This window comes from Oryctolagus cuniculus, chromosome 1 (genome assembly GCF_051225735.1).
Source record: "Oryctolagus cuniculus isolate XC-2025 breed Fujian yellow rabbit chromosome 1, ASM5122573v1, whole genome shotgun sequence".
Lineage (NCBI taxonomy): Eukaryota > Metazoa > Chordata > Mammalia > Lagomorpha > Leporidae > Oryctolagus > Oryctolagus cuniculus.
Window position 1 is genome coordinate 205464666 of NC_142867.1, and position 15969 is coordinate 205480634.

A 15969-nucleotide genomic window follows, 5' to 3' on the forward strand; every position below is an offset into this window, starting at 1 on the left:
TCGTCTCCCGTGCCCTTTGCACGCCGGGAAATGTAGTCCTGCGGCCACTGCCGGGGGAGGCTGGGCTGCGACGCTCTTGGAGCATGACGGGAGTTGTAGTTTGGGGGCGTCCGGAGAAGGTTCCGGGTGACGCCTTCTGGTCCGGGGGCGGACGGTCATAGAGCTGCTTGGCTGCAAGGAGGAGGAACTGGCATCTGGAAGGAGGCTGTAGAAAGGCCTGAAAGGCTGCGCAGCCACGCAAGGGTTGGGGTTCAAGGTTGGGGTGCAGCCAGGGGGTGTGTGTGATATGCTCCGGGGGTCGTGACCGCTCAGGGACCGAGGCAGGACCTGGCTGGACACAACCAGGAAGCCTTGTGTTCATCAGGCCTAATTTATAGCTGCAGGGTAGGCCTTACCAGAGGCTCCTTTCTGTGTCGCCGCCCCGGTTGCTACTTCTATTCTCTGGCCAGGAGATGGCCTCCCCAAGCCCCCCGCCGGAGCCAAAGGTAAGTCCCCCTGGGGATCCCCGTTGTCTCGCCACTCCGCGAGCTAGGCCGCACCACTGTCCCCCACCCCAGCCTCCGGAGCGCCGTTTATAAGGGCCACCGCCGTGCAAGGAACTCCCTCGGAGTTCTCTGGGGGTGCGCTTCGCGAACAAACTGCCCACCGGCTCCTTTTTTCCAAGAGCGGCTTGATAAATGGGCTGGAGAAAATTAGTAATGCTCCAGGCTCTCTCATTTGTGAGTTCCTCCAGGTGAGGCACCATTTTTGACCTTCCCTTGTGTCTTCTGCGCCTGGCACGAAGCCTGGACCCAAGGTAAACGCTTAGAGAAGCTCAAGGAATTGAATTGGATCGCAAGCCAGTGCGAATAGAGAATTGGAGCAGGGCAATGAGGTAAGGGAAGCTTGGAGAGGCTTGGGGCCGTTTACCAACATTAAAATGTTAAGATACAGTTATTCAACCAGAGAAGCCTTATGCTTAGGCTCCTCATGTCAGGACAAGTATACATCCCAGTTTGACCCCCTAGCCTGAGGTGCTTCTCTGTTGCAGTCGGTTCCCAAAATTGGCCATCATTTGGAACTCTCAGTTACCATGTTCCTCATAGAGTGATAAATGATCGCTTCTGCCACTTGTAGTGGTAGAATTGTCCTTGAGACAACAGGAACTGACGACAGAAATCATACTATTTCAGGGGTTGCTGACATTTGAGGATGTGGCTGTGTTTTTTACCCAGGAGGAGTGGGATTATCTGGATCCAGCTCAGAGAAGTCTGTATAAAGATGTCATGATGGAGAATTATGGAAACCTGGTCTCACTGGGTAAGAATCTGCTGTTTCTCTTATTAAAATATCTAAGACTCAGACTTCCTAGACCGGTACCCAGACTGCTTTGTTCCTAAGTTCTGCTGCAAACCTTCCAGCCCTTTATTATTTCCATGACTTTCGTCCCTAGCTTCAAAAATGAGCACAACGCAAGCCTTTCTGTCTTCATAATCGTCTTCCCATATTGCTCTGTACTTTCCCTCCTGGCTTCTCCTCCTACTGCTCTCCTCCCACCCCTTTCACTCTGCCTGCTGGAGCCTCTGTTCCTCTTCACATAATGTTCCTTACCAGTGCTGCCGGCCCTGAAACCTGGCGCTCTGCCAGGGACACCATTTCCTCCGGCAGACCTTGGTGAGGGGGCTGCTCATTCTCCCCCCGCCCCCTTTCCTCATCCCTGTCTTAAGGCTGGAAGGGAGAAGTTACTGTTCTCGCTTTCCAGTGCTGTTTCCTAGGCATTAGCTTTCCACCTTCAAACAGAATCTCTCCTCCTCTGAATCTTCAGCAGCCTTGCTCTACTCACTCCATTCCCTTTCTTGGTCTTCTGTCAACATATTCGTTGGTCCCTCATGCATAATTATCACACTTTTGCTGTCTTCTCTACTTTAACCCATGCCTTTGATAACCCAGTGACCCAGTCAGTACTTGAGCCTCAGTGGAGCTTGACCATAGACGTAGGGCACCATTTTTATTCATCAACTCAAAGCACTGATGACCAACTTTTGAGACAATGGTGTTTATTGACTGTAAGTAGACAAAGGTGACCAAAAAGAGACATTTTCTTTATGCCCTTGTCAAGCAGACTACAACTTACCTATCATTCCTATTCCTTTCCACCTAAACCTATTCGTTCTTAATGAACTTTGTGTCTCTTGGAAGATCGGTTTTTTCACCAATGTGTCAATCCTAAATGTCACCTCCTCATCTTATCATCTTACCACCTTGATATTATGCTCTACCTGTTCTACAAACTTCAAGTCCTGATTTATTATTAAATCTGCCTTTTCTTTTTCCTTACTTGAGTTGCTAAACACAGCAGGAAAAATTTTCTAGCCAAAAGGGTTGATGGCCCTTATGTATGTATGGGTTTTTTCCTTATAGTCTTCATTGGGTTTTTATGTCTCAGTGTTTTTGTTTGTTTGTTCTTTTGTCCTTTTTATGCTCACTCTCCTGTTGCTTTCAGTGACTTTTCCAAAAACTTAAGTAGTTTTTATTGGGCCCATCAGTCAGTAGTGGACCTCACCTTCTGTTTCACAGAGAAAGTAGAAGCCACTAAGCCTAAACTCTCAACTTGTCTGCCCCTCATCTGCACACTTGTTTCTGTCTTCTCACTTCTCCACAATTTATCAGCAGTTGTCTTTTGTTCCCTCTTACAACCTCAGTCTGTATTCTTTCCTTTAGTAACTTTATCCTAATGATAAACATGTTTATGATTCTTCCAGTTGGGCAAAAAGAGAAAAAATAATCCTCCTTTTTGCCAGTCTCCCTCTTATTGCTCTAAATAACTTGGTCTCTTCACAGCCAAGTTTCTGTAAGATAGTTAATGTGTTCTGTTCCTTTCTACCTACCTTTGTCTTTAAGCCCCTTTGGCATCCCTCTAACACTCCCCTTAAATTGTTTAACCATGATACATGTCAAATTCAGTAGATTCTTCTTGGACTTTATTTTATTCCATCTGATTGTAGATAGTTTAAAGCTCTTTATTACTTCCCTCTGTTGCAAGGGTGGGGAACATCCAGCCTGCAGGCTATATAAGGCCTGTGGAAACCATTTGGTCTGGCCCTGCCAAGGCAACTGCTGGCAGGACTCAAAATTCAATAAATGTGTAGCAGGCTAATTTTTTTTTTTTTTTTTTTTTTGACAGGCAGAGTGGACAGTGAGAGAGAGAGACAGAGAGAAAGGTCTTCCTTTGCCGTTGGTTCACCCTCCAATGGCCGCCGCGGCCGGCGCGCTGCGGCTGGCGCACCGCGCTGATCCGATGGCAGGAGCCAGGAGCCAGGTGCTTCTCCTGGTCTCCCATGGGGTGCAGGGCCCAAGCACCTGGGCCATCCTCCACTGCACTCCCTGGCCACAGCAGAGGGCTGGCCTGGAAGAGGGGCAACCGGGACAGAATCCGGCGCCCCGACCGGGACTAGAACCCGGTGTGCCGGCGCCGCAAGGCGGAGGATTAGCCTAGTGAGCCGCGGCGCCGGCCTAGCAGGCTAATTTTTAAGTTGATGATGTTGTGTGGTCAGTGAGTGATGTTATAAATATCCAAATGATCCTTGGCAGAAAAAAAGTCCCTCACTCTTGCTCTATTGGCTTGTGTTCTCAGACTTGGGAAACTATGTATCTGCACTTGGATCATCAGCTACCATTATGTGATAAGTCCCAAATCTTTATCTTCATCAAGAAAAGTAACATGGGACCTACCTGTTCCACATTCAAATCCTGGTTCTACCACTTGATAGCTGTGTGGCCATTGGTGGATTACTAATCTCATGTAACTCAGTTTTGTTTTTTATAAAATAGAAATAATAATAGCACCTACCTATTATGGTTATTGTGAGCATTGACTAAGTTAATAAATGTAAAGCACTTAGGATACTGACTAGCATATAGTAAGAGTGATAGAGGTTGATTGCTACCATCATCTTTCCTTTAGAGATCACACAAGTAACTCAGACCTGGCAAATCTCAGAGTAATCCATTAAAATTCCAAGGGCCTTCTCATCTGAATTAAACACTCCTTTCTTTGTACTACTGTGCATATATTTTCATTGTTGAATTTATCATGCTATACTACAGATCTTTATCTGTTGTTTCTCTAATCACAATGATCACCATAAGGATGGTAACCTCATATTTTTACTTGATTTCTTCTAACACTTAGAACAGAGCCAACCTGTTTCTTAAATATTTGTGTGAATGAATCAGTATAGCTTATTTAAGACTTCATATCTCTTTTTTTTTTTTTTTTTAATTTGACAGGTAGAGTTAGTGAGAGAGAGAGAGACAGAGAGAAAGGTCTTCCTTCCGTTGGTTCACCCCCCCAAATGGCCGCTACGGCCGGCGCTACGCCGATCTGAAGTCAGGAGTCAGGTGCTTCCTCCTGGTTTCCCATGCGGATGCAGGGGCCCAAGCACCTGGGCCATCCTCCACTGCCCTCCCGGGCCACAGCAGAGAGCTGGACTGGAAGACGAGCAACCAGGACTAGAACCCGGTGCCCTTATGGGATGCCAGCACCGCAGGTGGAAGACAAACCAAGTGAGCCACAGCACCGGCCCCGAGACTTCATATCTCTTAACCATGTCCCCTGAGCTAGCCCCTGACCTCCAGTCTCCCTTTCTTGCAATATAGTCTCTTTACTGTTACCAAAGGGATTTTATATTAATTAACTGCTTAAAATTTCTGGATAGTTCATGATAATTTAAAGGATAAAAAAAATCTTAACTTTTTAACCTATTTTACTAGGATCCCACAAATATAGCACCTGCCAGGCCTTCTTACCTTATCTGTTATTTCCAGCACACAACTGTAATATTTTTTAAATGCCATGATGTCTCAGAGTCAATCTGTTCATACGTATGGTATCCTGATTGATACAGCCAGGCAAGTATCCAGCCCTGCCTGCCCCTGGTTCTGCAGCATGTGAATACTGTATGGACAAAGGTGTGACAGTGAACCGTCTGTGATTTTGTACTTTTAGGCTGTATTCTGTGTTTAAATGTAAGTACAGCTTTCCATCATTTTATTATTTCTCCTACCATCTTTTCATCCTCCTCAAAGACTCCACTTCCATCACTTTGATTAGTACTCCTTTGATGAGAAGTCATTCCTTTTTTTTTTTAGATTTTATTTGTTTATTTGAGAGGCAGATTTACAGAGAGGTTTTGCATCTGCTGGTTCACTCCCCAAATGGCCACAACAGCCAGAGCTGCGCTGATCCAAAGCTAGGAGCCAGGTGCTTCCTCCAGGTCCCTCCTCCAGGTCCCTCACACAGGTGCAGGGGCCCAACCAATTGGCCATCTTCCACTGCTTTCCCAGGCCATAGCAGAGAGCTGGATCAGAAGAGGAGCAGCTGGACACGAACTAGTGCCCATATGGGATGCTGGCACTGCAGGCAGAGGCTTAGCTTACTACACCACAGCGGGGCACCTGAAAGGTTATTCTTACTCTCCTGTTCCAATGAAATCTCTCTCATCTTAACACTCTTCCTAACACCACTCTATTCTAGCTTCATAATTTTAGGTTTTCTTTCATAATTTTCCTTTCTGTACTGCTTTTCTTTAAAAACTTTGATAGCTGTATTGGTGATGTAGTCAATTGATAGCTTGATTTTTCAGATCTTTGACATCTTCAATTTTAATGGTACTCTTTAGTTTTTGCATCACATTGGACCTTGACAGAACTGGAAGTTGCTGTACCTACAAGAACTTGAACTCATTATTTTTCTTTGATTATAATCTCTTTTCAGTTATTTGTTCAGTTCATTTATTTGACAGTTAACTAAACATTGTGCTAGGCTTCATAAATTCTGGTTTTCCCATTTTGTTAACTGGGAAAACTTTTTTTGTTAATTTTCATTTTTTTTAAAGATTTATTTATTTATTTGAAAGTCAGAGTTACACAGAGAGAGAAGAGGCAGAGAGAGAGAGAGAGAGGTCTTCCATCCGATGGTTCACTCCCCAGTTGGCCGCAACAGCTGGAGCTGCGGCGATCAGGAGCCAGGAGCTTCTTCCGGGTCTCCCAAGGACTTGGGCCATCTTCCACTGCTTTCCCAGGCCACAGCAGAGAGCTGGATCAGAAGTGGAGCAGCCGGGTCTCAAACCTGCGCCCATATGGGATGCTGGCACTTCAGGCCAGGGTGTTAACTCACTGTACCACAGCACCGGCCCCTGGGAAAATTGTTCATTTTATACCCTGCTGGGTAATGACATTGACAGCTATGACTCACTGCCTGTTTTTGTAAATCAGATTTTATTGAAACATGGATATGCCCATCCCTTTATGTGTCGTCTGTGATTACTTTCATGCTACAGTGACAGAGTCTGTAGTTAGAATAGACGTGATGTGGCTCATAAAACTAAAAATATCTATTGTCTGACCCTTTACAGAGAAATCATACCAACTCCTGTTCTATCCTAAAGTGAATTCATTATTTCCTTGCCTTTTCTCTTTCTCCTCAGTTTCCATATTTCTAAAACTGTTTGGTTAAAAATGATGGAAATCAACTCAAGCTAGCTTAAGCCTAAGCTTTAAGAAAATTATTCTAGAGGCATAAGACTTATGAGCATTACTAAAACTAGACATCAGAAAAGGCCTGAAACCAAAAACTGAATCACTCTTAGGGAGTCAGGAATTACTCTGTTGTAGTCAGCTCAAGCTGGTATGACAATGTACTGTAGCCTGGATGGCTTAAGCAAGTTATTTCTCACAGTTCTGGAAGCTAGAGTGTCTAAATCAAAGTGCTAGCAGATTCTTTTCCTGGTGTGGGCCCTCTTTCTGGCTTATAGATAGCCAGCTTCTCACTGTATCCTCACATGAAGGAGAGAGTATGTGCTCTTGTCTTTGTTCCTGTACTTCAAGGATACTAATCCCATCATGGGGTTCCACCTTCATGATGTCACCTAAACTTACTTATCTATGGAAGACTGTACCATGAGATACCATCACAGTGGAGGTTAGGAACTACAACATATGAAAATGGGAGTCCATAACACTCTTTTGACTCTATTTCTTTCCCCTTGGAAGACAAGTCTTTCCTGCTTATATTCACATGCTTCTAACTCAAGCCTGTGAGTTGGTAAGTTACAGTGTTAGCCACATTCAGATTAATAGCTATTTCAGCTTCACTCTGCATTCCTAGAGAGAGACCTACTTTGAGTCACTTGTCTGCTGTAGATTAGCTATGATCCCAGGATGGGAAAATAATATGTAAAAATGACAGGTAAGTATAATCACCAAAAATGTATTAGGGCAAAAAACTTCAGATCTAATGAACAGCCATTGTAAGGGTGCTTTATGTGGAAGCCTATACTCGTTTTCTTCACCTGCCTGTTCTGTTGACCACTAACTTTTGACTGTGTCAGTTTCATTTGTTTTAGCAATGTATTTTATGTCTGGTAAGATGATTAATTTTTTTTCTTTTTTTTTTTTAGATTTTATTTATTTATTCGAGAGGTAGAGAGAGAGACTGGTTCACTCCCCAAATGGCTGCCGTGGCCAGAGCTGGGCTGATACAAAGCCAGGAGCCAGGAGCTTCTTTTGGGTCTCCCACACAGGTTCAGGGGCCCAAGGACTTGGGGCATCTTCTATGGCCATAGCAGAGAGCTGGATCAGAAGAGGAGGAGCTGGGACGTGAACCAGTGCCCATCTGGGATGCAGTGCCGCAGGTGGAGGCTTAGCCTGCTACACTTAGCTGCTGTAACGCCAGCCCCTGATAATTGATTCTTCAGTATTTTTCAGGCTATACTTAACCAGTTGCATTCTTCCAGTTGAAATTCAGATTCATTAGGGGTTTCTGTATGGTTCATATGATTTCAATTGGAATGCAGTTAGTTGCATCATAAATGAGTTTGGGAAGAGTTAAGATGTTGAGATTCTTTTTTTTTTTTTTTTTTTTTTTTTTAGATTTTACTTTATTTCTTTGAAAGTCAGAGTTAGAGAGAGATCTTCCATCCGCTGATTCACTCCCCAGATGTCTTCAATGGCCACTGATTCACTCCCCAAATGTCTTCAACGTCCAGGGCTAGACCAGGTGAAAGCCAGAAGCCAGGAGCTTCTTCTGGGTCTCCCACGTGGATGCAGGAGCCCAAGTACGTGGACCATCCTCCACTGCTTTCCCAGTTGCGTTAGCAGGGAGCTGGATCAGAAGTGAAACAGCCAGGTCTCGAACCAGTACCCATATGGGATACTGGCATTGTAACATCAGCTTAATTTGCTAAGCCACAAAACTGCCCCAAAAGTTGAGATTCTTATAACATGAATTTCTTCAACTATTTGGTTGACTGTTTATCCTTTTGTCTTTGGGAGAAATTTTATTCTTATGTTTATTCCCAGGTTTTAAGTTTGTTATTACTATTGTAAAAAGCATATTCATTTTTATTAATATTTACCAAGAGATTTTCTTGGTAATAAGAACCAGTTTTCTAATCCTAATCATTGCAATTACGTTTTCATTTGAATGTTTTTCATTAATTGTTTCAGGAATTATAATAGACATTCATTTTGTAAGTAAGGATAATTTTGGCTTAATTCCTTTGATTAAAACCCCTGGAACAATACCCATAAACCTTACAAAGAGACTTTCCCTTTTCACAAAGAATTTTTTAAAAGATGTATTTATTGGGGCCAGCATCATGGCATGGTGGGGAAAGCTGCTGCCTGTGATGCCAGCATACCATATGGGTGCCCAGCACCCAGCTCTTCCACTTCTGATCCAACATGCTGCTGATGTGCTTTTGAGAAAGCAGTGGAAGATGGCCCAAGTCCTTGGGCCCCTGAACCCACTTGGAAGACCTGGAAGAAGCTCCTGGCTCCAGGCTTTAGACTGACCCAGCTCCAGCCATTGCGGTCATTTGGGGAGTGAGCCAACAAATGGAAGATCTCTCTCTTTCTCTCTAACTCTATTTTTCAAATAAATACAGCTTAAAAATATGTATTTAATGATTTGAAGGGCAGAGTGACAAAGCAGAGACAAAGAGATCTTCCCATCCAATGATTTACTCCTCAGGTGTCTACAACAGCCAGAGTTAGGTCATACCAGAGCCAGAAACCAACAACTCCATCCAACTTTCTCATGTGGATGGCAGGGACTCAAGAATTTGGGCCATCTTCCTCCCAGGAACATTACTAGGAAGCTGGATCAGAAGCACAGAGTAACTAGGACTGAAATCACTCATTCCAGTATGGGATGCAGGAGTCCCAAGTGGTGGCTTAACCCACTGTGCCACAGTGTCCAAGACAGGAGTTTACAATGCCATGAAAGAGACAAAGATGTAACATGTAGTTTAGAAGTGCGGTATAACTACAATGAAGTTATGACCAACAGGTGGTAGATTAAAAAATAGAATAACTAAATCTGGTGGACTTAGCAAAGGTTTTGTTGAGGAACTACATGCAGCTTTGAACTGAATCTTAAGAGAACCAAGAGATTGTCAGGTAAACTGTTGGGGGACATTTTATTTTTTATTTGACAGGTAGTTATAGACAGTGAGAGAGAGAGACAGAGAGAAAGGTCTTCCTTCCGTTGGTTCACTCCCCAGATGGCCACTATGGCCAGCGCGCCACACCGATCCGAAGCCAGGAGCCAAGTGCTTCTTCCTGGTCTCCGATGGGGGTGCAAGGGCCCAAGCACTTGGGCCATCCTCCACTGCCCTCCCGGGCCACAGCAAAGAGCTGGACTGGAAGAGGAGCAACTGGGACTAGAATCCAGCGCCCATATGGGATGCCAGCGCCGCAGGTGGAGAATTAACCAAGTGAGCCATAGCGCCGACCCTGGGGGACATTTAATAAATGGAATATGCAAAGATATGACATCAAAGACTATAATATATGTAGCAATTTGCCTACATAAAGTATAATAGAGTAAGTAGGAAGGTGAGTTGAGACTTAGAAACCATGTCATGAAGAATTCTGAGTATTATGATAAGGAACTTCAATATGATCTTAAAGATGATGTAGTGCTGCTGAATGTATAGGAGATAACATGAATAGAGTTCCATTTTATAAACAATATGGTTAGTGAGGCAGATATAATGTGAGGGCAGCCTAAAGACCAAGGTCACCCCAGATTTTTAAATGGCTATGTGATTGTGAGGGTTAAAAGGAGAAAGTAGATGCTAAAAAGGAATCCATGATTTAGATAATTTACAGTAAGAAGTGGTAAAAAAAATCTGGGATTATTTCCTTCTTTAGGTAAATATTTTTAGTCAAGGATGGTGGCACCTCTCAAGAGATGATTTGAAGTGGGGAGTGATATTGCAGCAAATGATGATCATATTAATTGTGAGCCCATTGTGTGCTATGTAAATAAGGATATCCAGAGGATGTATATAGAGAGCAAGTAATTATGTCAATGTGGGTAACAGTTACATGACATGGTTGACAAAGCAAGAGAAATAGGGGCTGGTGCTGTGGCATAGTAGACTAAGCCTTCACCTGTGGCACCAGCGTACCATATGGGCACTGTTTGAGACCTGGCTATTCCTCCTCTGATATAGCTCCCTGCCAATGGCCTAGGAAAGCAGTGGAAAATGGCCCATATTCTTAGGCCCCTGTACCCATGTGGGAGACCCAGAAGAAGCTTCTGGCTTCAAATAGGCCCATCTCCAGCCATTGCAGCCATTAGGAGACTGAACCAGCTGATGGAAGACCTCTCTCTTTCTTCCTCTGTCAGTAACTCTACCTCTCAAATAACTAAATAAAATCTTTTTTAATTTTAAAAAAGATTTATTTAGTTATTTGAGAGGTAGAGTTACAAACAGTGAGAGAGAGAGGTCTTCCTTCCGTTGGTTCACTCCCCAGATGGCTGCAATGGGTGGAGCTGTGCCGATCTGGAACCAGGAGCTTCTTCCTCATCTCCCATGTGGGTGCAGGGGCCCAAGGACTTGGACCGTCTTCCACTGCTTTCCCAGGCCGCAGCAGAAAGCTGGATTGGAAGAGGGCAGCCAGGCCTAGAACCAGCGCCCATATGGAATGCTGGCTCCGCAGGTGGAGGATCAACCTGCACCACAGTGCCAGCCCCAATAAATAAATCTTTTAAAAAAAGAGAGAGAAATAAAAAAAATGTTTATTAGAAATGGCCAAAGAAGTAAAATGTAATAGCATAGAAACCAAAAACGCATAATTTGAAGAAATGTGGATAGTAAAAGTGTCATATGCTTCTGAATAAAATAAGAACTGAAAAATGCCCATTGTGCTGTTTGAAAATCATTCATTTGAAGAAAGATTTCCCTAGATGCTGGAAATGGAAACCAGACTTCATAGTAGCTTGAAGAGATTGAATGGAAAAGGTTATACATAAAAAACTACCTTTGTTTTTGCCAAAAGGAAACCTTATTAAGATTTACAAAGCTTAATTTTCATCAAGAGGAAGATTTCAGGTTCAAGAAAAAGTTGGACATACTTGTACTTCTATGATGATAGATGTCAATGGAGAATGTAGATTAAGAATATGAAAGAATAGTAAGAATTGAACAACTACCCATAGATGAGTAGGATAAAGAAGGAGTAAAAGGATTGGCTTTGGATAGGAATAGGATATGTATTATTGTATATAACTGTTTTAGAAAAAAAAATATTTGAAAGGCAGAGTTAGAAGGACAGAAAGAAAGAGATCTTCCATCTGATCTTTCACTCCCCAAATGCAAATCTGGGCTAGGGCTGGTCCAGGCCAAAGCCAGGAGCCTAGAATTCCTTCTCAATCCCCACCATGGATGGCAGAGGCCCGAGTATTCAGGCCATTTTCACTGCTTTCCCCAGGTATATTAGCAGGAAGCTGGATTGGAATGGAGTGGGCAGAACTTGAACTGGCGCTCATGTGGGATGCCAGCATCACAGGAGGAGGTTTAACACTGTGCCACAACACCAGCTCCTGTTGTGTATAATTTTATAGTTAAAGAGCAGAAAATCAAGAGAGTTCATTTCATCCTTTTTCATTGTGTGAATGAAAACATAATTCATTAAAATGATTTTGAGAGGGGACATTGTAAATAGCCTAAGAAATAAAGGTTCTAATAGTTTCTTAGGGAAATAAGAGAATGTTTTTTTATTCAGTGGTTTTTGGGGGAATAAAATAGCTTAATGACTGGTTCGAAGTAAATAAAAAGAAAATTTGGAGATGACTTCATAATTAGAAAACTAGGAGAAAAGAGGATATATAAAAAAGAAACTTATTTAAGGCCAAATATAAATTTGATAGTGATTAAATTTTAAATGAGATTATCTAATAATCAACAAGAGATAGAAAATCAGGAAAGAAGTCAGAGGCATACTTAGGTTTTATGTATGCCACACTGTTATATTATAGACTATTATATTTTCTCTACAAATGCAACATTGAGGTCTCAGACTTCATTCAGTCAGTTGAAAAAAGATACTGAGCCTTGGGTCTTAGAGGGTTGAGAATCATTTGTTAAGATTTTTTAAGAATGTGGCATCGTTTGCGGTAAGTGAAGTCATAAGCTACCACAGAGTGCTCCATTTTTTATTTCTTCCATTAACTCTGGCCATGTTCCTTTATACTTACTAAATTTTCTCCCAGTATCATAGATTCCATGTGACTTCAGCTTTTTTTTTTTTTAAGCTAATTCGTGTCCTTATGAGAGAGGTGCTTTTTACTTAACATTTTATCTATCATATTATTTTCTATTCCCATTTTTACTTAATACTCATTCCATATGGTTGGGACTACATGTCTTGTCTCTGAATCCTGACTCATGACATACAGACTTGGAATGCTTGTGATGGACAGTGAATAAGTTCTTGTTGATGAACTGTTGCTTCCCTGGGGTCTTTCATCCTTTCTGGTATCTTTTGTCAGTTATTTGGTTTGCTCACATTCCAATAATACTTTGTTATTCTAAATTTTATTGAACCTCCTGTTTTCTTTCTATCTTATCCTTTCTTCTTTGATAGATAGTTCCACCATTACTTAACTTGCTTGCCCATCTTACCTTGTATAATTGAGTGTTTTACGAGCCCTACCTCCTAACTCTGCTTAATCCTACTGATTCATTCTTTACCTTGTGGTAACTTTATACCTTGCTCCAAAAAAGCTTTCATTATATCCAATAACTAATACTAAATGTTATTTACATAGTTTGTATTCTTTGCTAAGTACTGTTCTAAATGATTTGTGTATATGAACTATTACAGTTCTCGCAAATAAATTAATTTATCTTGATTACTGATTTTTTTTAATAATTTCTTCTTGCCACCAAAGAGTTTGGCTGATGTTTATAATTTTTACTTATTGTTTCAGATGTTTTGAACAGAGATGATGAGGAGCCAACTGTTAAACAAGAAATTGAAGAAATTGAGGAAGAAGTGGAACCACAAAGTGTAATAGTTACAAGAATCAAAAGTGAAATTGACCAGGACCCCATGGGAAGAGAAACCTTTGAACTTGTTGGTAGGTTAGATAAACAGAGAGGGATCTTCTTATGGGAAATACCAAGGGAATCTTTGACCCAGGAACAGAGAATGTTTAGGGGAAACACTAACATTATCCGTAAGAGACCAAACTCAGAAGAAAAATGCCACAAATGTGAAGAATGTGGAAAGGGTTTTGTCCGCAAGGCCCATTTCATTCAACATCAACGGGTCCATACTGGTGAGAAACCTTTTCAATGCAATGAATGTGGGAAAAGTTTCAGTCGCAGTTCATTTGTTATTGAACATCAGAGAATTCACACTGGGGAAAGGCCCTATGAGTGTAATTACTGTGGAAAAACCTTTAGTGTAAGCTCAACTCTTATTAGACATCAGAGAATCCACACTGGAGAAAGACCCTATCAGTGTAATCAGTGTAAGCAGAGCTTTAGCCAGAGAAGGAGCCTTGTTAAACATCAAAGAATTCACACAGGTGAGAAGCCCCATAAATGCAGTGACTGTGGGAAAGCCTTCAGTTGGAAGTCACACCTTATTGAGCATCAGAGAACTCACACTGGTGAAAAACCCTATCACTGTACCAAATGTAAGAAAAGCTTTAGTAGAAATTCATTGCTTGTTGAGCATCAGAGAATTCACACTGGGGAACGACCTCATAAATGTGGTGAATGTGGGAAAGCCTTTAGACTAAGTACATACCTTATACAGCACCAAAAAATTCACACCGGTGAGAAGCCTTTTCTTTGTATTGAATGTGGAAAAAGCTTCAGTCGGAGCTCATTCCTTATTGAACATCAGAGGATCCATACTGGTGAACGACCTTATCAGTGCAAAGAGTGTGGAAAAAGCTTTAGTCAGCTTTGCAATCTAACTCGTCATCAGAGAATTCACACAGGAGACAAACCTCATAAATGTGAGGAATGTGGAAAAGCCTTTAGTAGAAGCTCAGGTCTTATTCAGCATCAGAGAATCCACACCAGGGAGAAGACTTATCCATACAATGAAACTAAGGACAATTTTGATCCCAACTGCAGTCTTGTTATACAGCAGGAGGTCTGTCCTAAGGAAAAATCTTACAAATGTGATGAATGTGGGAAGACTTTTAGTGTAAGTGCTCATCTTGTGCAACATCAAAGAATCCACACTGGAGAAAAGCCCTACCTATGTACTGTTTGTGGGAAAAGCTTCAGTCGAAGCTCATTTCTTATTGAACATCAGAGAATCCACACTGGTGAGAGACCTTATCTGTGCAGACAGTGTGGCAAAAGCTTCAGTCAGCTTTGTAATCTGATTCGACATCAGGGTGTTCACACAGGAAATAAACCCCATAAATGTGATGAATGCGGGAAGGCCTTTAGCCGGAACTCAGGTCTAATTCAGCATCAGAGAATACACACAGGAGAAAAACCTTATAAATGTGAAAAGTGTGACAAAAGTTTCAGTCAACAGCGCAGCCTTGTCAACCATCAGAAGATCCATGCAGAGGTGAAAACCCAAGAAACTCATGAATGTGATGCTTGTGGTGAGGCCTTCAATTGCCGCATTTCTCTTATTCAGCATCAAAAGTTGCACACTGCATGGATGCAGTAAGTGTAAAAAAAAAGTCAGCTCAGTTTAATGTGAGACTGGCTACCCTAGCTACCCAAGTGCAGTTTTAATATGTATCATTTAATGATGAAGAAGATTCTCCTTGGACTCAGGCAAATGGTTCCTAAAGTTTCTGGGAATGGTGGACAACTGTCCATGTACAGTTGACTTCCATTACTCTTTGTTTTGATGATCATAGAAAAAGACCTGGAAATTTTAGCATCTTTTATTTGTTTTTGTTTTCAGCAGAGAGATTAAACTCAGATTCAGAGCATGGGGGAGTCACTCTGAAGGACAAAATCAAGTTAGTACAAAGGAACTGGGAGCAGCTGATAGTAAAAAACTGAAAATGATTCTGTCTTCTGCCATCTCATGTGGTGGTCCTTTCAGTTATGTGATGCAATGCATTTGGCTCAGCATGCCAAAGTCCAGTCATTACGCATATGTAAATTGTCAAGGAAGCAAAGCCCAGGTGTTTTTTGAAACCAGTATGCAGTTTTTTTCTTTTTTTGAAGAAAGCCAGTTATTTGGCTTGTGAATTCATGAAACATAGTTCCCAGATCTGTGAAATGAGTGCACCTTTAATTTTACCCATAAAGATTATGTGAATAATTAACAAACCTAGCAAAGGTGTTACCAAGGAACCTTTGGGAGTGCCTTTTTCCCTGTAAGATGGGCCCAGAAGGGTGGATGAAGAGACCATGTTTTTGTGCCCTGTCTTCTATGAAAGATAACTTGTAGTCTATAAATAAGCTTATTCCTCTGCAACTAGAAGCATGTGAAAGTGTACATATTTTGATTAACAAGAATTGGAAATAAAAAGCCCTGGAGTCTGCTAGGAAGGTGAAATATTTTGGTATTGCTTTGGTTTTTATGGTAACTAGGTTTTGCATGCAATTTAAAAATCCTTATTTCTGGTTCTAAGGCCTCCCTTAATGGTTATTATAAACCTATTAATCTGTTTTAATCATTAAAATTTGTTTTGTTTTT

General features: G+C 41.9%; 1 protein-coding gene across 12 annotated transcripts; it reads left to right on the forward strand.

The window, feature by feature from the left end:
- Nucleotides 1-38: 38 nt before the first annotated feature.
- ZNF189 (zinc finger protein 189) lies at nucleotides 39-15969 on the forward strand. Of its 12 annotated transcripts, none has more exons than XM_008259685.5 (4): nucleotides 63-485; nucleotides 734-874; nucleotides 1173-1299; nucleotides 13265-15969. In XM_008259685.5, the coding sequence occupies exons 3-4, from the start codon at nucleotides 1266-1268 to the stop codon at nucleotides 14980-14982; spliced, it is 1752 nt and encodes a 583-aa protein (XP_008257907.3). In that variant the 5' UTR covers nucleotides 63-485; nucleotides 734-874; nucleotides 1173-1265; the 3' UTR covers nucleotides 14983-15969. The 12 variants fall into 12 exon arrangements, with proteins under 12 accessions (XP_002708204.3, XP_008257907.3, XP_008257975.3 ...); XM_008259753.5 differs by having other exon boundaries at nucleotides 89-485; nucleotides 1215-1299; XM_008259795.5 differs by having other exon boundaries at nucleotides 98-485; nucleotides 1218-1299.

Bases quoted from the DNA above. Each gene is read 5' to 3' on its own strand.
- ZNF189 (XM_008259551.5), top strand. From the start codon at position 453: ATGGCCTCCCCAAGCCCCCCGCCGGAGCCAAAG. The intron at 486-1,172 runs GTAAGTCCCCCT...ATACTATTTCAG, and splicing joins GCCCCCCGCCGGAGCCAAAG to GGGTTGCTGACATTTGAGGA. The intron at 1,300-13,264 runs GTAAGAATCTGC...TTATTGTTTCAG, and splicing joins TGGAAACCTGGTCTCACTGG to ATGTTTTGAACAGAGATGAT.